This window comes from Calypte anna, chromosome 1 (assembly GCF_003957555.1).
Source record: "Calypte anna isolate BGI_N300 chromosome 1, bCalAnn1_v1.p, whole genome shotgun sequence".
Lineage (NCBI taxonomy): Eukaryota > Metazoa > Chordata > Aves > Apodiformes > Trochilidae > Calypte > Calypte anna.
Genome location: NC_044244.1, coordinates 127,874,480 through 127,897,544, shown reverse-complemented (window position 1 = coordinate 127,897,544; position 23,065 = coordinate 127,874,480). Strand labels below are relative to the sequence as shown.

Below are 23,065 nucleotides of genomic sequence, written 5' to 3'. Positions count from 1 at the left end.
GACTTTCAACAAGACAAGAGGGCATGGTCTTAAGTTGTGCCAGGGGAAGTTTAGGTTAGATATTAGAAAGAATTTCTTTACGGAGAGAGTGATCAGGCACTGGAATGGGCTGCCCAGGGAAGTGGTGGATTCTCCATCCCTGGAGATATTTAAAAAGAGACTGGATGTGGCACTCAGTGCCATAGTCTAGCAACCGCAACGGTGGTTCAAGGGTTGGACTCTATGATCTCAGAGGTCCCTTCCAACCCAGCCAATTCTATGATTCTGAGAGGATGAGAAATAATGCAATATTGAAAAATAAGTAGTAAGCGAAAATGAGTTTACCCTATAAAAACAAATATTAGAAGCAATCATATTACTGAGATTGGGTTAGCAGTCATCAATTAGAATGCTATAACTGACTTTTGCATGGTCTTAGCTTGTTGCAAATGGAAAGCGATGCTTGTCTAAATGAATTAGCATTAGGAGCAGGTCAGACGTGTGGGCTTATTTCCCTTTTCACAGTCATATGGCATAAAAGACAAAACAGATATGACTGACTTTTAAGAGGAATTCATTGAGAGATTTGAACAGCTTTGAAGCTAATGTCAGAATTTTATTATTAGTATACAATATTACTTTACAATTTGTTACAATTTTAAAACTTAATTTTTTTGTTTCTCACGAAGCTTGGGAATGTTATCTTTGCAGAATCTTACGGAAGGAGGGGTTATTTTCTAGTTTGTTTACCATGTGATATTTCTGACTCTTAAGGACATATTTCAAGTTCTGGAATTCAATTAAGCAAGGTAAAGTGGGTTTTGTTTGGGTTTTTTGGGTTTGTTTTTTGTGTGCTGCTTATGGTTAGCAACACAGCACTATTTAATAAGGTGAATATTTTTAAATGTTGCTCGTTTCATCAGAAAACACTATACCTTAAAGGATAAAGTATATGAAGCTTTTTCTCACAGGGTTCTGTTACATTAAAAGAGTAGTGTAAAGATAAATTCCTTAATTGAACTGAATAAAAATACTGGGATGATTCAGTTGGGAAGAGGAGTTGAAAGAGTTACATATCATCATTCTTGTAAGAAATGTATGTGTCCCTAGTAATCAAGATAAGGATGAAACAGCTAACCATGTTGAGAGCCAGTTATTATCCTATGGGGATGGAAGGGTGGAAGACAACTCTTGCTTCTAAATGCTCTGTCAGCATTTTCAATGCAGAAAACCCAAACCTAAAAGAAATGTTTTGTAAATCCATATGAGACATATCAACAAATAGTAGATTAAATCTGTTACTAATTTGTATGTAATTTGTTGTAATACAGAAAGAAAAATGTATTAGGATGCTGGAAATGTAATTTGAAGGTATGTAGAAAGGGAAGGCTATGCATATATGTACCCCCATACGTGTGCAAATGTTTGTCTTGACACCTCTATGTAGGTATGCATCTATACAGGTTCATATACAATGATTAAAGTATTGTCATGTGAAATAATGTGTATGAAATCCAGTATCTTATATGGCTCTTGTAGGAAACTAAGCACCTCTTAAATCTATTCAACTTAACCACGTTAGAAAGCAAGAAGATTCTAGTAGTCCTATTATATTGCAAGGAAAGTGAAGAAATTGAAAATTACACTTGCGTCCTGTATGAAAGTAAGAAAAAAATGGTGTCACCTGATTTTAAAAGATAAGCCTTCAAAGCTACAGCCTATTGCAGGAACACCTAAAGGATGTTGTGGGGGTAAAAAAAAAATGCAATTGTTTCAATGGAAAAAAAAAACCCAAAAACCAAAACAAAATTAAAAATGCACTTAAATCAATAAAAATAAAAAGATTCATGGGGGGGCTACTGAGTTTATGCTCTCCTGTCCAAAATATCCTAACTACTGACTGCCAAAAGGTAGAAGGATGCACCAGAGAAAAAGCATACTCACCAACTTTTTTATATTCTTTCCTTAAGTATTTGGATTGGATGCTGTTGGAGACCAAATACTAGGCTAAGTGGAAGTTTCATGTAATCTATATTATCATTTTCATGTTAGACCATCACATGCCTGTCTTTTCATCATGAAAAACCCTGATGTAACCCAGACAAGCCTCAGCATTCTCAGAGCTTTATTTTTCTCACATTCTTCCCTCTTTAGGCCTCTGTATTTCTTTACTGTTGTCCATTCCACTCAATATAATCCATCCATTTTTGCTTCCTTTCCAAGCATATCCTTTCAAGTTGCATTAAAGTCTGCAGCAGAGAGTGTACACCAGAGAAATCAGGAGTTGTTTGGATTAATTTTGGTTTCCTGTTTCCTTGTTGAATTCCCTTCAGAGGTGGAGGAAAATAGCCCAGTGTGTGAGAGTGTCTACAGCTATCCCTTCAGAATGGAGAAGTATCCAGCAATGTTGTATCAGAGACATCTTTCAATAATATTTTGCTGTTGTTGATTTGCAAAGTGAAAAATGGAGGAGCTAAGTGAGGCTAACTTCTGCAGGAATAAGATTTTCAGCCACTTTGCAAATGACAATGATCCAGTCAATACTGGATATAACTATTGTTAACTTTGGCAGGTAGATTTATTTTAAATATTATATGAAGAGTCTGCATAACACATACAGCAAGATTTTAAAAGTTTGACCAAGGTGATTTTTCCCTACTATTTTGATCTCTTCTCACTAGTCTCAGTTACAAGTCTTATCTGCCCAGGCTCTTTTCCTTTTCTGCCTTAATCATATAACCTGAGCTCTTTCATCCCTGACACTCCCAGTTCTCTCCCCTCTTTTTCTCAATCTGTTTTGCTATCTTGTTGTGCTTGTGTGTCCCTTCCAGTTTCTTAAACCCTCTACCATTTCTTTTTATTTCAATATGCAATTCTCATCCCAGTTGGGTCTCAAACTTCCCTTCTTGTTCTTGCATTCAAGTCAGTGCAAGATCTTACAGTTCTGACTACTTTGTCTTCAGTACAGATACTTTTAGCCTCCATACCCCACTGATTTATGAATGTGCCTCCCTTGATGTAAAGTCTCTTTGCACCAGCTCTTCCAGTTCTGACTTCTTTATTTTCTCTCCAGTTACTTTATCTATCATAACTCAATCATTTATAGGTTTTTTATTTCTTGACCTGCGGTCCCCACTCTCTCTGGAAAGTCTCATTTCTAGTTCCTTTCCTTACTCCTCACTTGAAAATTTCTACTTCAGTCCTGATTTCCTCTGCTTTCCTTCTTGTCCCAGCATAATCCAGTGTAGGTGTGACTCATGCCTCATCTGCATTTGAAAAAGTCTGCCTGCATCCAGAAGAGATGGGAGTATCACTAGGGGTAAAGAGAGTTTCTGTTCTTTTTTGCTGTATACTTGGCACAGTCCATCACAGTCTAGAGGCACTCAGTTTCAGCAAAGACTGAGTCAATGCAGTTTAAAAAAAGTATGACAAGTCCCTGTTTAGGTAAATTAGCATTCATAGTATGCACATCTGCAAATAGACTGTGCTTTTATCATAAAAGCATAAAATGTTACCTAATATTCTCTACAATACATTCTTCATCCTGTTTTAAGCTAATGAGCATTGTTTATGCAAAAATATTTGACAGTATTCTATACTTTTGCTGTAGATCCTGATATTTACAGCTTTTGTGAAGAGCTTTCTCTTAACCATTCATTTAAATAATTGGATAAGCATCTCTTCACCCCCTTTTCCATATTACTTATTCCTGACAAAAAGCTCTTTACCATTTTTGAAGAGAATTAATAAGTCATTTACTTCAGTAGCAGAATTGATGTACTTTTTTCTGCAATGGACCTGGGAAATTTTGGTCCTGAATTATTTCAGTTTCTGTGTTCCTCAAATCATAGTAGTATGTTAAGAAACAAAACAAAGCACCTTAGCGCTCTCTTGATTTATTGCTTCTCTATAGAGCTACTGTGTATGCAAAAGTATGGTCACTGTGGTTGTAACTAGTTCTTTTTTCATCTTTACTTAAAAGTTCTTATCTGTGTAAAGGGATTGGAGAAAAAATGAGCTATGTACTAAAAGATGCCTTTATATTTTTAATAAATATGAGAGAGAAAATAATGTTTAAAAAAAACTGCTCATGAGAAAAAAAAAAAGCCAATAATATGCAATCTAATTTAGCCAATAATATGCAATCTAATTTTCTTTTTCTATGATTATTTTAGATCAATAGTCAAATTAAAAAAGTCTAGTTGTTATAGTTTTCTGCCTGTTCTTACACAACAGGAAGAAGATGAGACTCCTTTTATTTCTAATAATTTACCAGTGCGCCATAAAGAGCTTCAAAACACAGAGTGCTTCAAATCCCAATGTCATTTTACTGATGGCTGATGATCTTGGTATTGGAGACCTGGGATGTTATGGGAACAGAACCTTAAGGTATGCTGATGCATTTGGAAAAGTGTAGCTTTGGAGTTTTTTCTATGGATTCATAAAGCGAAAAACCCCAAAACATTGAAAAATTTAATTAGTTTCTTTATAAGTAACCAAAGTTAATAACCTTTCCAGAGAATGCAATATTTGATCTTTCTTTACTCAATAAGAAAATTAGACTTCTCTGATGTATTTATCCCACTGAGAAATTGCATCACAGGAATTGAGCAACCAACCAATGAAGCAAGGTATAGAGAAGAGGTCTAAAGAAGCAAAGTATAATCAACTGTCTTCTGAAATATATGTGACACAAATACTATGAATTAAGCCATTTGTGATTAAAAACAAGCTAGTCACTAACCAACTGGAAATAAGGTGCAGATTTTCTTCCTTCATTTATCTTCAGGCTGTAGCAAATAAAATCATCATCATCTATGCAAGCATTCATTTACCTCAGTAATGCAGCAGTGTTCCCCAGTATGATCCTTACCACCAGTAATGGTTGTATAAATAGAACGAATTATACCTAGGCATTGTGTTTTAGTGGTGAAAAGGTGAAAAGTCTTTGATCAAGTTTAAAAAAGCCATACAGACAAAAAGCATTTTCATGTCAAATGTTAAATAGTCTTGTTCCCACTGGTATTAGTTACAAGTAAAAACTCCTTGCAACTGAAACTCAAAAAAACCCCCCATACTCCTCAAGTTCCAGCTTCCAGTTTAAACAGGAAAGAAGTACATAGAACACTGATGCTTGAATCAGTCGCCTCACGAGGACTCAAACTTCTCCAAGATCTGTGTTCTCTCATGTGGGAATTACATCCTTGGAATATGAAGAAATTTCAGTATACTGCTTGTTATCAGTAGGTGATGTTATCCGAGGCAAAGAATTAATGTTTGGAAATGTTGGACAATTATTGTTTCTGATGATTCAGACTTACATAATTGGAAACATAGTGTGTCTTCAGGTCATTGCCATTAATTTCCCAAATCAGAGACCTGTTAAAGCATGCTGCACCCCTGGCCAGTCTTCATTCCTAGTTTATTACTGTAGAACCAGGGGCACAGGATTTTTCCCTGCAGGAACCAGTTTTCATCTACCTAATGAGCCAGGTCACAGACAAGTTTCCCATGCCAGTGTGGAAACTTGGATTTGCTTCTGCATTTAATATTGCAGAAGTGGTCCTGTCAGACATTTAAACCTTGTTTATAGAGCCTAACAGAGTCATAACTATTTGAATCTACCCTAATAACTGATACCACCACACAACATTGCAGGAAACTTTTGCTGAGGAAAGACAGAAGAGGAACCAAGTAGGGAGTAAATGAGCACAGCTTTTCTCCAGTCTCTCCTCTCCCTGTTGCTGTAGCAGAAAGGACAAGTAAATAGGAAAGTTACAGTTCTGGGGAAGAACACTGAGGAATTCAAGCAGGAATTACAGCATTTTAGAGGATTCCAATACAATAAATCCAGGTATAACAGTTTAGTGGCCATGAATCACAGAGTCATGGGATCAGAATCACAGAGTGGTTTGGAGACTAGATGGAAGTGGGGAAAAAAGAATTTGTCACAATGCCACAGTGTCAGTTCAGTGATGACACCTACTGTAACAATATTTGGCATAATAGTATTTAGAATTGCAACACCACCATGGGCTTGATAGTTTGCATATGGTCTTAACTAGATTTTCCTGTTAGGTTTTGCCTCAGATGCCTTGATCTCACCTAACCCATTTTCAAATGATCTTATTTGTGTATTCTTTTGACTTTTTTTTTTTTCCTGCTTGTATTTCTGTAGAACTCCCAATATTGACAGACTGGCAGAAGAAGGAGTGACACTTACTCAGCATATAGCAGCATCCCCACTTTGTACTCCAAGCAGGGCAGCTTTCCTGACGGGGCGCTATCCCATACGATCAGGTAAAATAAGTTGTGATACCCTTATCAACTGCAGGTTAGGTACTGCTTTCACTGACTAATCAAGCTCAGCAGAGGTGGTCACCATTTGAAATATTACCTATATATGGAAAAATCCAAAAGACAAAAAAAGCAACTAAAACCTGCTTTTTTACTGAGAAAAATATTAAAAAAATAAAAATAAAAATGAGGAAACCATCAGATAGTGGCATTTATCTGTTCCTTACATTAAAAAATCACAGACTTCCTCCACTGTCCAGATCTTACTCTTACACTGTCTGAAGGTGTTTACTCTGCCTCCTCAGTTGCATTCAGTCTGCTCCAGGATGTTGGTGGAACACCACAGAAGTGAGTCTAGAATGACACAGTAGTAGAACTTCTTGCAAATCCTTGTGCTCATGTATTTCTGTTTTTAAAAAACATTTTGGTTCAGAAAAAATTTCATTTTTTAAGCAGAAGAAGGAGGAGGACATGAAGTAGGGTTTATAAAGGAATTCAGGCAGTCCTTAAAACTGAGAAGAAATAAAAAACCTCCCTTCCTTCTAAGTGTTTTTGTTCTATATCTACCCATACACAGTGTCAATTACCCTATGAATACATGCATTTAATAACTTCTCTTACTTTTATAAAATACCTGATCCAAAGCCCATTTGAATCAGTGAAGATCCATTCTGTTTATTTTAGTGTGCTGGGACTGAGCTCCTCAGTGCTTAGCCATGCAACTTTAACATTCCCTTAACATCATTTTTAGCAAGGATCATTATACATTAATCAGATCACTTGTTCATTAGTGATAAAACATCCTGTCCTTGCTTCTGGGAATGAAAGCAAAGCAAGACTCTGGAGCCTACTTGATACGTTCATGCTCATTCAAATCAAGTAACAAGCTTCTGCAAATGTGCCAGCTAATATAACTTGCTAAATTTTCCATTTCATTCAGCTGCACAGGAAAATTTTATAAAGCTCTTACAGCTATATAGCTATTAACATTTACTGCAGGTAAAGCCACAGGTCACTTTCCATTATGATCCTTGTTCTTATTTCTGAAAAATTAGCATTTGAGCTGTTTTTGGTTTGGTTTTGTTTTTCAACTGCCCTGCTCTCAGTCATACCTAATCATTCCCATATAGGTGCAAAAATTGAACTTTGTCTTAATTAAATTATGAAATTACTAAATATGGACTACTTAACATCAGTGAAGATCTAGTAAAGATTTATTTTAGAAGATAGCAGAATAATGATGTGGGAAAAAATGCTAGAAATTTAAATCTTCTACTAATAGAGCTAAAGAAAAATATTCCAAAATGTGGTATTTGTATAGAAAGGTAACTATGGGAAAAAAAAAAAACAAAACACAAAAACAGTTCTGTACTGTCATTCTGGTAACTTAGGGCAATTACACTGATTACAGTTCCAAAATAAGTATAAATAAAGCATAGATTTGTATTGATGGCTGAAACTTACTGAACTGTTGATCAGTAAAGCTATCTGGGATGAAAAACTGAAGTTAACATTTGAAGTGTAGGTTGAGCTCTCTTTGATAAACCAGTCTTACACATCTTTGTTTCATCTTACCACAAAGAATACCTGAGGAAAGATTTTGGTTGTCTACATCAGTCATATAACTTCGGTACTGAAATCATCCAGGTGCATAATTCAGACTTCCTGGAGATACATCTGCACAGATTTACATAGATATGCTGTGTTCTGTCTGTCTATGCTCAGACCCAGCTCTTATCTGGAATCTTAGTAATCTAATTTTCATGAACTTCAGCTTTCAAGTTCCTCATCCTGAGAGGAGTTTATAATAGCCACTCTATTTCAAGAATGAGACTCTTGCTCTCTTTTTGCCTCATAATATTTACATCCCCAGTTGTTAGACTTTGCTACCTCAATTGTTTCCTCTCAAATAACCTTACAGGCTTAAAGGCTCGTAGAAAACCACAGATGAAGAAAGTGGAAGTTCTGAGAGCAGAACCTTCCTCGTGAACAAGAAAAATGAATTATGCAGGTTCAACTTCTTTCAGATGTCTTATACCTTAGAACATCTACAGAAAGGGCTGCAGCTGTTTTTGTGATGGCTGTCCTCATTTTTATAAGCTGATTTTTTTCTACACTTCTCAGCTTCTGGTGTCAATACAGACAATACTTCACTCAGCTAACTAGATAATTGTATCTTCCACTTGCAACATTTAATAATATGCCATTTAAGTGATACTACCTAAAGCAAAAAAGTGCATGTGAAAAGAATGGATGGAAGTTCTTACAGGATATTATCCAAGTCTCATCCATTTTCCCTGTCTGTAGGAATGGCTGCCTTCTCTCGAGTCGGCGTTTTCGTGTTTTCTGCCTCATCTGGGGGACTTCCTTCTGAAGAAATCACTTTTTCCAAACTCCTGAAGCAGAGAGGTTATGCAACAGCTCTAATAGGTAAAATTTCGTATACACAGAGCATTATTTTCAATTCATTTCAATCAAAAGAACATTAGCTTACCTTACAGGATACTAAGGGTCTGCGCTAAGCTTTCTTCCCCCACAGCGTAATGAGTTTATTTTTCTGGTACAAAGCTGAGGCCATTCCTATGCATACATGAAACACTAATCAGGTAACTATGTCTGATTCACTTGTATAGTTATAATCTTGTTGTGTAAGGTACTGAAGGACCATGATGAACAAACTGAATATTGGTCAAGCACTTGAAAAGTTTTCTGTATAAATAAGAGTGTGATTAGAACAGAGAGATGATGAGGGATCAATGTCAGGGGACAAGTCAGCACAGCTGTGGGATTCATTTCACCAGTCTTCAAATAGCACAGAGTGTATAATATAAGGCCTTGGCTAAGTCTGTAGGTTCTCTTCTTAGTCATCAGACAGAAATGGGCATTTCTAGGAAATATAAAAGAAGTTTAATATCAAAATATATTTCTCTCTCGTTATCAAGGTAGTTCATACAACTAACTGCAGCATAGATATCCATCCAGTGGTAGGTAAAAGGAATCCCACTAGATGAATCATGAAGGTATAACATTTAAATAATGTGATTTTTATTTTTTTTTCCCACACTGCTTGCATTTTAAAATATTATTTCTGAAATGCATCTTGTATTACATAATGTATTTCTGTACTAGTATTGACAGGAAATAATTGTTCAGAGGACCACATACTGGTATATTGCTACTAGTTAATATTAGTTACTACTAATAATTTAGATATAATATAACAAAATATGTTATTTAAATGTAACAAAAACTGGCAAATTTGGGAGTAGTTTTTGATTTAAATGGGCTGTTTAGCAAGGCTAATAATTCACACTACTATCCAAAAAATACCTGTATTATGTAACCAATGTCAATATTCCTACCTAAAAATCCTGCTTAACTATACCCCAGTCTTATAAAGTGTGAAACACCTTGATGTCCTCACTAATTCAAAACAGAAACTCATAAAATATTAGCAGAAGTATATGTAGTACGTGTGTATTCAAACCATAGTGCAAAAAAGCCATTTGTAATTGGTCATGTTTATCATGGAGTTATTTCCTGTTTTTCTGTATTCAGTTTGAGACTGAAAAAAAAATCATTTCTCTATTTGTAACAAGCACTGTCATGCAACTCATATTCTGGGCCTGACCTAGTTAATGTTCTTTTTTTAACTACTTTCACTGCAACATGACAGCTTGCCACTTAGATCTCTAGAAGTTATCTTCATGATGCTTAATGAACAATTCTTCCAAGTGGCCTGAATGATTGCTAGGAAACTGTAAGATGTAATATTACCATATCCTTAGAGTATAATGAAGGCTTCCAAAAATCAAGAAGTGCTTTAAAATTAAGGATAAAGCACATGTAAATGACAAAAAGAAAAATTATGTAGATTTGAAGACTAGATAGGCAGGCTCTGATTCCCAGTCAGCCCATTTTCTGCCTCTGCTGATATTATTATCACATCATATCGGTCTAGGTCAGGGAGTCTTTGCTTCGTTCAATCTAACTCAGCAGTTCCCAAACAATTAAGAGTCAAATCCTGCACCAGTGATGGATTGGCATAAGGGTAATTTGAAGCCTTTCAGTTCCTCAAACCTGTAATGTCACTTTTTTTTTTTTTTTGCCAAGTTTCTCTCCTCTTTTCTCCGGACATTTTTTATTTCCCTAACTGCAAATTTTCCCCCCCTCATCTGAATATATGCTTCCTCTTGCTTGATACTTCCCTAAATATATTTTAACTATTAATCTAGTCTACATATACACTTTTTACCTTGTTGCTTTTCCCCTGTTACACAAAGAAGGTGACATCCAAAAGATCTGATAGGAAGATATACAGTCAGAATATCTGCAACAAAACCACATTTTCTCAAAAAATCCAGATTCATCTAATATGTTAAGGATTAACATATTCATCTCACCTGTTAAGGATTCAGGAGAGTAGCAAGAAATATCAGTATTTTGTAGAAAATAGCTGTTCATAATGTAAAAATTTTACTGAAAGTAGGTGGGTATTATTTTAACTGCTGCTATACTAAATTACAATTGAGTAAAGGTCAGCATTTCCTCACCACTTTTATCCATTGTGTTGTCTCACATCCAGATAAATTTAAAATCCATATGTATCTCCAAAGTTTAATACACTAAGGGATAAACTGGAGCTTATATGCTTCCTACAGAAGTATATACCCATTCCTATAGAATGTGTTTGATATTTGTACACCACAGTAGTAATGTGTCTAATTCAGGATGTGCTGGTCTATGAAGTAGGATTAATAGAACGGTTATTAATAGAACAGCTTAAAATCTGATGATATTAATAGTCTATGCATATATATTACTGTTGCTATATACTTAAAATAAATATACTTCTTTTAGCACATAAAATATTTGTTTGCATCTTGCTCTGCATCTTTCATTGTACTTTCATTTGTCTGAAGAACACAAAATCATACCAAAAGATATATATCATTATATACAACTCAGTCTTCCTATTACTGCCTTTTCAAATGTCTGAGGGAGAAGTAGAGGTGAAACATGGATTTTTGCAGCCTTTACAGTATTCTGGGTTCTGAATTTGTAATGATGTTTGTTGCCTGAATAAGACTCTAGCTATGTTTCACTTGCCTTTCATTGCATTGCTTTTGTCCTGCAGAAATCTTAATTGTCACCAAAGGAGAGGGGGAAAAAAAGCCTAAGTCTAAAAATCTGAAGGTGCTAATAATTTACAATTAACAGCATAAATGTATCTCAAAAACTATGTAGGAACTGCTGAGATGCTTAAGATTCTGTGTGAAGTATCCATACTGGGAAGCTTCACTTGTAAAAGAGAGGGATCATTTTGCACTGCTCTCCAATTCAGAAGGGTCCCAGAGAGTACAGAACATTACAGTAACCTGTTGAAATACTAGCTTAAGGCAGGGGTTATTGACACAAGGAAGGAAACAAAACACATGTTGTAGACCCAGTCATTACTTGTTTTTTTTGGAATAGCATTGGATCAAAGTCCTCTGTGTTGGCAGCCATTTGAGACTGACAATTGTGTCCTTCCTTCACAGCAATCCATGTAATGTGAACCAGTGCTTCTACCAGTGCTTCTATTGCTTTTGCTTTTTCCCAGCTAACCTGCTGTCTACCTTTTTCTTTTTTTTTTCTTTTTTTTTGGCTTAAGTTGTTTCTGAACATAACTTTTCTTGAGGCTCAAGTTCATCTTGACATTGAGCAATTTGTTGTGCTTACTAAAATTCTTTCGATAAAAATAGGTCCTACGTTTTCCCTGGCTCTTCTGTCCTGGCTTGCAGTGTCTAGTTCTATTGAGATCCAGTTTAAACAAACTTTTCTATGTCATAATAAATTACCATGAACATATATTTAACTTTTTTAGTTTCTTTGTTATATTTTTCCACTGAATTATAGGTGCTTTCAGATTGACAAATAGGAGCAAAATTTAAAAAATAGAGCTTTTAAATAATTTATGATTAATTGTTATTACTGCTGCTACATTTATTTCAGTTATCTAATTTGATGAGAGTTGTTTCATGCTCACCTTGCTGCACATCTAGCTTTATGACTGTTCCATAAAGACATTCTTATTTTATGACTTTTAAAAGAAAACACTGAAGCATTGATTTTCCATAATCTGTATCTTTGCTTGTTGAGAATGAAATTTCACAGTTGCAGTCTTACTTAGCCTTTTATATTACCATTATAACATTTAAATATTCAACACAGTGATCTGCATTGCTGTTTTTCTAAAAGATATTTCTAGTTTAAGACCATCAATACAGCTATGAGGAGAACTGGACCCAACAAAGCATCAAGTTAGGTTCAAGATTTCTGTGGTATTCTTCTCCCTCTTTTCTTGGACACACAACATTCTCATCTCATACTTCAGTTCTGTCACTTGTGAAAGAGAAATAACGAAACTAGACCATTTGCTAGGCACTGTTTAAAAAAAATTATAACTGACTCCCTATCTTTACCCTGTTTGGTACTATGGTATCTGAAATTTTCATTGTCAAAAGCAGAAATGCAGGATGTATATGCTGCTGTCCAGAAGATACTCAGGACTGCCTGCATCAAAGATCTTTCTTACAGATGTGCAAAAGCTTTCCCCTGGAAAGGGAAAAATTCTACATATGCTCTTTTCCTTCCATGTGTTTCTACCATGGGTATTCTGAATCCTCTGAAACAAAATATTTCAAATTCCTTGGGGTTGGTTGAGGACTCAGTGGGTTCCTGGGCTTTTTTTATTATATTGTCATTATTATGTATTTGATTCAGAATAAAAAAAGAAAGTTTAGTCCAGCAATATTTAATGTCATCTGTTTTGTCAAGGATGACATGTTTTGTCAAATATTAAACACATTTCATTTCTCAGACCAAAGACCAGAGCCCTAGAGGTATTTTTTTAAAACAGGCTTTACTGAATATGATTTTTTTTTCTTAATTATGCATGTGAATTTAAATAACACCTACCAAATAGGTTTGTTGCAGTAAGGGATGCATAACCATATGGTAAGGGTTTGTACCTGAGTCAAAGAACAAATTATCTTAGTAGTGTAATCAGCATGAACATAGCTTAAGCTGCTATAATCAGACTGTAAATGTAAATCAGACTTGCTGTTTTCTTGTTCCAGTCAGTGTCCAACATTATTTCAGAATTAGAATGACTTCCTAGTGAGACAAAATTCTATGAGTGATAGTATTTGGCAATAATTTACTTTTTTCTTAAATAGATATAAATAAAAATTAATCTCAATTGCTAAATATGTATACAGTGAGAGAAATCTGCAATTTCAGAGGTTTTGCAATCACATAAATTAAATTCCTTGGTTATTTCACTATTCTTGGTTTATTTCCTGTTTGCTACTGCTTGCTTGGTTGGTTGTTTTTTTTAACTAGACCAGTGTGACTAATTTGCCAGAAAAAATTCAGAAAAGATGTTTTGTAACTCCATATTGTCTCTTCCTAGGAAAGCAGCAGCCTCTACAAAATGGTGTTTTTTATGACTACTTAACTACACATTCACAAAGGCTTCATTTTCAAAGTTATCTCTTAGGACTTTTGCTCTTCAGTAACCTGCTAGCCTACTCAGAGTTTAATGGTCTCCATCAGGAGCTGTGCCAAACTATTTCTAACTAAAAATAGGCAGACACAAAACAAAGTCTTTGATGAAGGCATAAAGAAAGATTAGATAGAAAATAGGGATCTGCACAATAGATGTTGGTGCTGGTGGTATCTGTCAGATGGTGACAGTTTCATGTTTGGAATAGCACACATTATAAATTTGACAATTTAACTACAGAAATACTCCCTGTCCTTGTCTCTTTGTAGGAAAGTGGCATCTGGGGATGAACTGTGAAAGCAATAATGACTTCTGTCACCACCCCCTCAGTCATGGATTTGATTACTTTTATGGGCTCCCCGTGACCAATCTTAGAGACTGCAGACCTGGCCAAGGCAGCGTGTTTTTAAAAGGGGTTCAGAAATACCTCATGATCCCAATCCAAATTGCTGGAATCACCCTGGTCTGTTTGGCAATAGTGCAGTACATTGGCCTGCTCAAAGTGCCTTTCCAAGCACTGGGCTACTGCTTGGTAATAACAGCTCTTTCACTTGTGGGTTTGATTTTTTTCTTTTACAACTTTCGATACTTGAACTGCTTCTTAATGAGGGATCATCAGATTATCCAGCAGCCACTGTCCTATGACAACCTTACTCAGAGACTGACAAAGGAAGCTGTGCAGTTTATAGGAAGGTAGGTTTCTATCTCCGTTGTAAGTTAATGTAATTCACAATGATGATGGTTTTGAAAAAATGGAAATAAAAACAACTGGTGGGCATCATCTGTTTATTTTTTTTTCCTTGAAAAATGACTGAAGTTTTTTAGTGGCAGCAACTGTTTTTTTCTATCTGGTATATAATTTTTCTCTCCATAGAAATTAAAATCTATTTCTGTTTACATTCTTTAGAAAATATTGAAAAAGCACCTAAAGTTTTTAGGGCTTTCATTCTTGAGAATGTCATGTAACTTGAAATATGAAAAATTTTATGTGATTTGACTTAATTATGTGAAAGTACAGTGCAGAGTCATAATCCATGACTTTTCTGTAATGGAGAACTGTTCATCATTGATTGGATGCGTCTATCAAATGGCATTCATAAGGCCGATGTAAAATACTGACAAGTTACTTGCCTCCACTCTTATGCCAGATTCATTTTGAAATGGAGAAGTATAGGGGGTTTTTTGAAAGTAGTGAGTTTTTTACAGCCAGCACATTGTTTGACCTAGAGTTTGGAAGTACAGAATCATCCTAAATAATTCTTCATTTTCTGCAAATTTAGCTACTTTGGTGTAACTTTCACCACAGGGCTTTTATTTGGATCAAATAATAAAAGTATAGATTTTCATATTTGAATATAAATCAATGTATTTGAGAAAAATCTGCCCAAGTATTTTTCTTGGTTGCCTTTCAAACAGGTTATAAGACTTAAGACTCAAGGACTGCATACAGTAATCATCAAAACTGTTATCAACAAAAAATATTTACCTAAAATCTCGATGTCATACAGCTATTTTTCTGTTGTTTCTATCATTATAAATACTTAATGTGGCCATATCTATTCCTCATATCAAAATGAAATGTTTTAATTTCAAATTTCTCTAAGTCTTCCCAGCAGTCAGCATTCTCATGAGTGTTTATAAGTAAACTGAAGCATCTTTATTTCCTGTTGGTGCTGGTGATAGATGTAAAGATGTAAGGAGTGTAAGTAACAGTGAAGTACTTTGTTTACTAGAGATACATACACCCCCCTGGTCCTTTGAAAATTATTCTGGGGTTATTTGCTTTGTCAACAAGTGATTTAGAAAGAATCTTAAGTACATTAACTATATGCTGTCAGGTTCTTCCGAGATTTACAAGTATGTAATGAGCCTATAGTGATTCATTATTATTTTTTTTTAATATCTCTGAATGCTCCATTGATTTCGATGCAATATTAGTTTAATCATATCCGTAGAACAGTTGAATTCAAGATTAGAAATCAGAGCTAGAAAACTAGTAAGTGTTGTAACTCTGTTAATATTATTAATGTACACAGCGTTATTTTACAGCTAAGTGTTTAGAGCTGACAAAACAATATATCACGAAAGTCATTGTAGCTTACTTTTTACTGGGGCAGTTGGCCCCAGTTCTCTCTCTCTAGTTTCCAGACAAAAGGTATGTTAAATTAAGACAAGGTTCAACAGCACATGTTCATAATTTACAATAAATTTTGTTAAACGAATGCTGAAATTACAGTTAGAATTATAACCCAGACAACTCAATGTCAATGTTAAATTAAAGAATATCCAAGCACATTAAAGTATTGAGAAGCAATAAGGGCTTTTGAACAATGTTAACTATGCCCTGTAGTTAAGTCACATGCAAAGTTTATGACTATAAGGCTTGCTTCTGGGGACAGGAGTAATAAGATTAATATTCACTGATCTCATCTGTTCCATATATTAGTGTTCTGGTTCTGACATTATATGGATTATACCTCTCAGCTCCAGTGTACCAATAGAGCATTGGTTTTATGACTAGTCAGCCAACCCTGACCATTTTTAGGGGAATGGTTATCAAGAGGCACCCAGGATGCATCAGCAGTGGGACATTTGGCACTCCTAAGTGCAGGACCGCCAGGTTTTTGGAGGCCACGGTTGGTCCACAGCATTCTTGTCATGGACAGAGGGTTGTCCCTCAACCCTCCTTTAGCTACACGTTTGACTCAATCCTTTGTTATACAGGATTTTTTTGATTGTTTGTTTAGAAAATGCAATTTGTAGCAAGCTGAGTCCTATACACCAGTTATCCCTGTGCACAAATATACCAGAGTTCAAACAACTCTGAGGAACTAAGAGTACTTCACCATAACTGATTCTTCATACATTTTATCATCAAACTAAAAATAATTAGATATACAATTTCCTATATAGCCCTTTTATCCTCTATTTATGTAATTTGTATGAATGCATATGTGTATATATATATATGTATAAGCCACTACCACCATAATTTTATTTAAATAAGTTTAATATAAATATTATCTGTATTACTTTTATGAAGTTCTTCAGAGTTTGTGCAATGGACTTCCTGACATTATTCTCTTTTCTAGCTATTTCTCAGTATTGGCAGCTTTATGCCTTTTTACCATGTATATAATAATAAGATTTTTATATTTTCAAGACTTATAATTTCTTCTTGATGGTTGGACTTGGTGATCTTAGATGTCTCTTCAAACTGAGACCATTCTGATTCTTCATAACATATAAATATGTGCTGTTGTACTTTGCTCTGTTTTTTGGAGAGGTGATATGGTATTTCTTCTTCCTTAGTCTATGATATGTGTATTAGTGTTTTCATTTGTTCCTAGGTAGATTGATAAAGAGCAAATACAATATTTAATGCTCAGTAATTACACTGGAGAAGAATATATACCATATACAATTTCAGAGTGGATAGCACTGGAAAAGAATATATACAATATACAGTTACAGAGTGTCAGATCCAGTGTGTGAAAACAAATGCTAATTTAGGCACTCACCCTAATTACTAGTGGGCAGGTAAGATCAATGTATGTTAATTTTAATTACGTTTTCCCAAGAGCAAGTGTGTAATATTATAAATGTATCAGAACAGACTCTAGACATTACAATATATTTGAAAGTCAAATGGATGCTAATTATTTCATGTCTAGTTCAACGTGATTGTCACTCATGTGTTTTCAGTGTGTCTTTTAATGACCAGCTGCACAGAAAATCCAAATTAGGAAAATGCTTGAGACCTGTTTTTAACATATCAGAAGTTAACAAGAGAAAAGTACCACTCTGTGCTACAGAGTACCTCTCTGACAATAGCCTGATGGCTGATCACAATATTTTAAAAAATAAATACCAATGAAATATAACTTCTGAAAAGCAGAATTTGCATACAAACATGGTTGTATCCAAAAGCTATGCTAAAGATGATACTGAGTAATTTTCATGCAGATCTATTTTTTTCAGTCATAGATCTCATAGCCATAATGTTCACATTTTTTATGATAGTTTATATATTCTTTATTTTCTTTTCACCTATTCTATTCTATTTCAGTGCTTGAAACACATGTTCATATTAATTTTCATCTAATCCAGCAGGCTGTGGTTTAGAGTTTTCCATATATATTAGGTCTCCAGATCAGGCTGTTGGCACATTGCACTGGAGTCAGAGTTCTAAAATCAAGTGGGTTTATGCAACCTACAAGAAGAGTCTTCATAATTTACATCAAAGCACAAATTATGGGGAAGAGTTTCTGTGTCCTTGTATTCATGTAATGTATATGTGCAGATATATTAAAAAAAGATAGAAACGTACAAGCCAGAACAAATCTGCTGACTTTTTTTTCCTCAGCTTTCTGCTTGTTCCTTTTGAAAAGAAGAGCTAACATATTTTTTCGTATACTTTAGGGTCACCTGAAATAGAAAGGGTTAGTTGTCTAAGTCTTAGGAATGTGATGAGTGACAGACTGCATTGTAAATGGAACACTTTTTAGAAGCAGTAGATCTGTAAACTGGGCTCCAAAGTTTTGTGGCGGGGAGGGACTTGATCTGTAGTAGGTGAGAAATTTCTTCTTTTTCATCTGCTTACACGAGTCGACTTTTTAAAGGGAGAAAAAATGTTATATACAAAAGAAATAAAAGCACTAATGAATTGTAGATCTAAGCAATTAAAGGATGAAATAGGCATGAAATTAGAGATATATCTTGGCTATTTGCATGGAAGAATAATTTCACCAATTGAGGTACAGTAGAAACACATCCCACTTTTAATAACTTCTGGAAAGAGTTTTTCCATTGTTTTCTTTGTTTATTATTTCCTTTTCTCATTCCATATTCAACACCTTTTCTGGTTTTGGTAAGTTAACCCCAGGTAGCCTGTAGTTCTTTTTTCTGATTTTGAAAGATTTTGAAAGATAAGATTTGTGGCTTAAAGAGTGTCTTTTAAAGGGCTAAGAAATGTCTATTGATAGATTAATTTATACTAACAAGCTTTTTGGCACTGTTAGTGATCAGAACAAAATGAAATCTAGCTTGTAGGACAAAGTATCTATTTCAAATAGTTCTTTGCAGGTGACTTTGATCTTACAGATGAATTATCTTGAATATATAAGATTTTTGGGATTATGGAAACAATTTTTAACCTAATCTTAGCACAAACTTAGCACATTAGCACATTTTAGCACAACAGTACTGCTCAACTCAGGAAAAGCCAATTATACCTTCTTTCATAGTCAGCTGCTCTGAATCACAACACCTTCACTAGTATGGAGGATATAGTTCTTTAATGGGGTAAAAGTATCTACTTTATGCTAGAATGGGAGGATAGTTTCATACCTAGCAAAAAATAAAGTTGTTCATAAAGATGTACTTGTCCAATATTTTAAATGTTAATCTGGTATTTATTATGAAAAAGTAAAACAAAACACTGTCATGTTCCCACCTCATTTCCCTTATGGAATTGTACTTGAAATCTCAGTTTGATTTGACAACTTCAAGCCAAAAATTTTGGAGACCCACCTCTTGCTCTGCTGGAGTGGTCTTAGGTTAACATAGATATACAGAAAAGCAAACAGAAGCACCCAAGGAATTTTCAGTGCAGAAAATATTTAAAGCAAAACTGGAGGAAAGAAAACTCATCTGAAGTACAAAGATCACTTGTGCTTTACTCTCACCCATTTAAATCACTATTTTAGAGCTCGAGCCTCATCCTAATCCTTGAGTAATGTAAAGTATTCTCTCCTTAAAAAGGAAGAACCTAGTATTATGCAGTGCAGAGGAGTTATCAGCAGTGTGATGAATTCCAAGGTTTCCAAAATCAGTTGAGCATACATTAAGGAGAGTCTAATGTCAAATGTGTGCAATCTTTCTGGCTAGTCAGGATATTGAAAAGATACTGATTCATGTTAGGATAAAAAATTATACTAAATTTGAGTAAGTAAATCCCAGATCTCTTGAAACTGAAGTTTCTATGTGTTTGAACTGTGTAAAAAATAGTGGCAAGACAATTTTGAAGGATCTATTTACTGAAGAGGTTCAGGAGTTAAGCTGTTATTGTCAAATTTCTTTCTTGCTTCCTAGGAGATATTTTCATTCCATTTTCAAGGTCATGGCAAAAGTATTCCATTATGATTCTCCTCCAAGAGTTTTGGCAGGAAATAAATAGCTACCTGTGAGCTTTTGTAGGGTATTAATAGGTAAGACACTTCTCTACCTGACAGCAAGCTGCCAATCAGAACCTGTCAATTTGAGTTGCAAAGAAGAGAATGATGTAGTGCCCATCTATATCAATCATTCATTCAATGACTCTTCATGAAAAGTTAGATCTCTGTGTCAATTCTGTTTAAAAAAAAAACAAACCTGAGTTGTTGGACTTGTTAAGGTTGGACTTAATGATCTCAGAGAACCCATCCAACCCAGATGATTCTGTGATTCTGTTATGTCTTGAAAATAACATTTGAAGAGGAGAATTTTGATACTCACCTTTAGCTATACAGATATACATTCGGAAGTATTCACTATCTCTTTGACATTAGAGCAAGGCAGTTTTCATGAAAAGTAAACAGTATCTGCAAAACAAAGTATATTTTTGTGTTTTTTTCCCCTTACATTTGTATATTACTCTCAATTCAGTGAACTGTGTTTAAAGGAAAAATCAAAGATAATCTGATGCAGTAAAAAAACTCAAGTTGTAAAACAAAAATGAGCTGCCTTGGAGAGATGTTCTTTAATTAAAGGTCAGTGCTACATTAATATACATATGAAATATTAAACATAAATATACATTATTTTACTTGGAGTGCTGACATTTTCAGTCTTTTTAATTGAGTTAGAAATTTCATGATATTTGTGCCACAGTAATGAAAGATTCTCACTTGTATGGCAAACAACTTAATGGAAAGTATCTTTTCTGAAAAATATTTTATTTATTTTTTAAAATCGTACTTTATAAAACTGAAATAACCCAGGGACACATGCACAAATATTTTAAGGCAATTAAAATAATTCTTGTTTTATTTATTCTGCCTTTTCTTCTAAAAAAGGAAAAACTTTTTATGAAGAAGAAATCCTGGTCAGAAACAATTTATCAGGTGAAGTAATATAGATAAAATTTTCTCATTTTGAGTTTATGTATTGCATTCTATGCCAGTAAAAAAGAAAGCTTCAACCATGCAACTTGTGGAAAAACAGATCCAAACAAGGAGAGGAAAAATGGATCATAAGTATACTAGATTAAACCAACTTATTTTTCCTTGAGAGTAAAGTATTGATATCATATTAATCTCTTTATTAAAAGACTTGTTTTCAAGTTCTAAAGGTTAGAAAGTTTTTCATTTTAAGTTTGTAAGTGCATGTTGTATTGTTCCTTCCCTCAATGTCTTTATGGACAACCTGGATACAGGGATTGAGTCTGCTCTCAGTAAATTTGCAGATGACACCAGATTGGGGGAGAGTGTCGATCTGCTGGAGGATAGGAAGAGGCTGCAGAGGGACCTGGACAGGCTGGGTGGATGGGCCAAGGCCAGGGGCATGAAGTTCAACAAGACCAAGTGCAGGGTCCTACACTTTGGCCACAGTAACCCCATGCAGTGCTACAGCCTGGGGGAAGAGAGGCTGGAGAGCAGCCCAGCAGAGAGAGACCTGGGAGCACTGGTTGGCAGCCAGCTGAACATGAGCCAGCAGGGTGCCCAGGTGGCCCGAAAGGCCAATGGCATCCTGGCTTGCGTCAGGAGCAGTGTGGCCAGCAGGACCAGGTATGGAATTCTCCCCCTGTACTCAGTGCTGGTGAGGCCTCACATTGAATACTGTGTCCAGTTCTGGGACCCTCACTTCAAGAATTAGACTGAGGTGCTGAAACTGGTCTAGAGGAGAGCAAGGAGTCTGGTGAAGAGAGTAGGGGGAAAGTTTTATGAGAAGAGGCTGAGGATGCTGGGATTGTTTAGCCTGAAGAGGAGTAGACTCAGGGGGGATCTTATCACTCTCTACAACTCCCTGAAGGGAGGCTGAAGTCAGGTGGGGGTCGGGCTCTTCTCTCAGGCAGTGAATGACAGGATGAGAGGGCAGAGCCTGAAGCTGCTTTAGGGGAGGTTTAGATTGGATATCAGAAAGAACTTCCTTCTGGAGAGGGTGATCAAACATTGGAATGGACTGCCCAGGGACATAATAAAGTCACCATCTCTGGATGTGTTTAATGAAAGTCTGGATGTGGCGCTTAGTGCCATGATCTAGCCAGTGTGGCAGTGTTAGGTCATGGGCTAGACGTGATGACCTCAGAGGTCTTTTCCAGCCGCAGTGATTCTGTGATTCAGTCAAAACATGAAATAATTAACTGCTGTTGATGTGAATCAAAAGTACTATCCACCATACATTGGTGAGGGAAAATATGTTTAAATTAAAGTGAAAAATACTTTGTAATTATCTGTGTGTTTTTAAATGAGATACAGACAAGGTTCTGAAGAGTGCTTTTGTGACTCAACTGATATCTACAACATGCATCATGTACTACAAATGCTGATCAAGTGTACAGCAGTAAATTTGGCTAGTACTGCACAATTTTTTAAGTAGAGCTTTATAAATAATGCATAAGAAAAAGTTCTTACTTGAGCTGTGAATGCACAGCCTGCTCGAACTGATTATAAATACTATCAAAATGAGAGTCTATTTATTGCACTCTTTCTTTTGTATCTGTTCAGGAAATAGACTGAAGACAATGGAGACTGTTCATTACTGTGAGAGGAAAATATCTGTTTCTATTAGTATCTACTTTAACATTACATATTCTTTGGTACAACATATTTGTAGTGTTATATTGATCACATGCAAAGCCACAGAGACTGACAGAAGATTTGTTTATATATCTTAGTGCAGGATAAAGGAGGTAAAGTACTAGTATAGTTGATTTAATTTAGTGTCATTCTGGTATGTTTAACCCTGGTCCTCATAATAATCTAGTCAGCTTCCATACGGCATTGTGAAGAACACAGTTTTGTTTCACGTATATATGTAATATGTTTTTGAACATCAGTTGCATTCGGGCTTTTAAATATGTACTTGTAAATGAAGAGACATGTTTTTTGTGGCCAGAAACTTCTAGGTTCTTGGCTTTAAGGAAGGCCTCTTTCAATATATGCAGCAAACAATAATTCGATTTTGTTTCTTATTTCTGTTTTCAATTCAGTAGATAGTCCAGTAAGGCATTTTTACTCTGTATGTGTTCAAGATTGTTTG

At 35.2% G+C, this 23,065-nt stretch overlaps 1 protein-coding gene across 4 annotated transcripts in view; it reads left to right on the top strand.

Moving 5' to 3' along the window:
* STS (steroid sulfatase) overlaps nucleotides 1–23,065 on the top strand; it is a 110,942-nt gene that overhangs the window by 20,025 nt on the left and 67,852 nt on the right. For 3 of the 4 annotated variants that reach the window (XM_030447498.1, XM_030447491.1, XM_030447481.1), the window contains 4 exons: nucleotides 4,216–4,368; nucleotides 6,158–6,279; nucleotides 8,584–8,706; nucleotides 14,095–14,518. In XM_030447498.1, the coding sequence (XP_030303358.1) occupies nucleotides 4,223–4,368; nucleotides 6,158–6,279; nucleotides 8,584–8,706; nucleotides 14,095–14,518 (815 nt within the window). In that variant the 5' untranslated portion in view covers nucleotides 4,216–4,222. The remainder of the gene's footprint in view (nucleotides 1–4,215; nucleotides 4,369–6,157; nucleotides 6,280–8,583; nucleotides 8,707–14,094; nucleotides 14,519–23,065) is intronic. The other variant, XM_030447507.1, reaches the window with a different exon arrangement.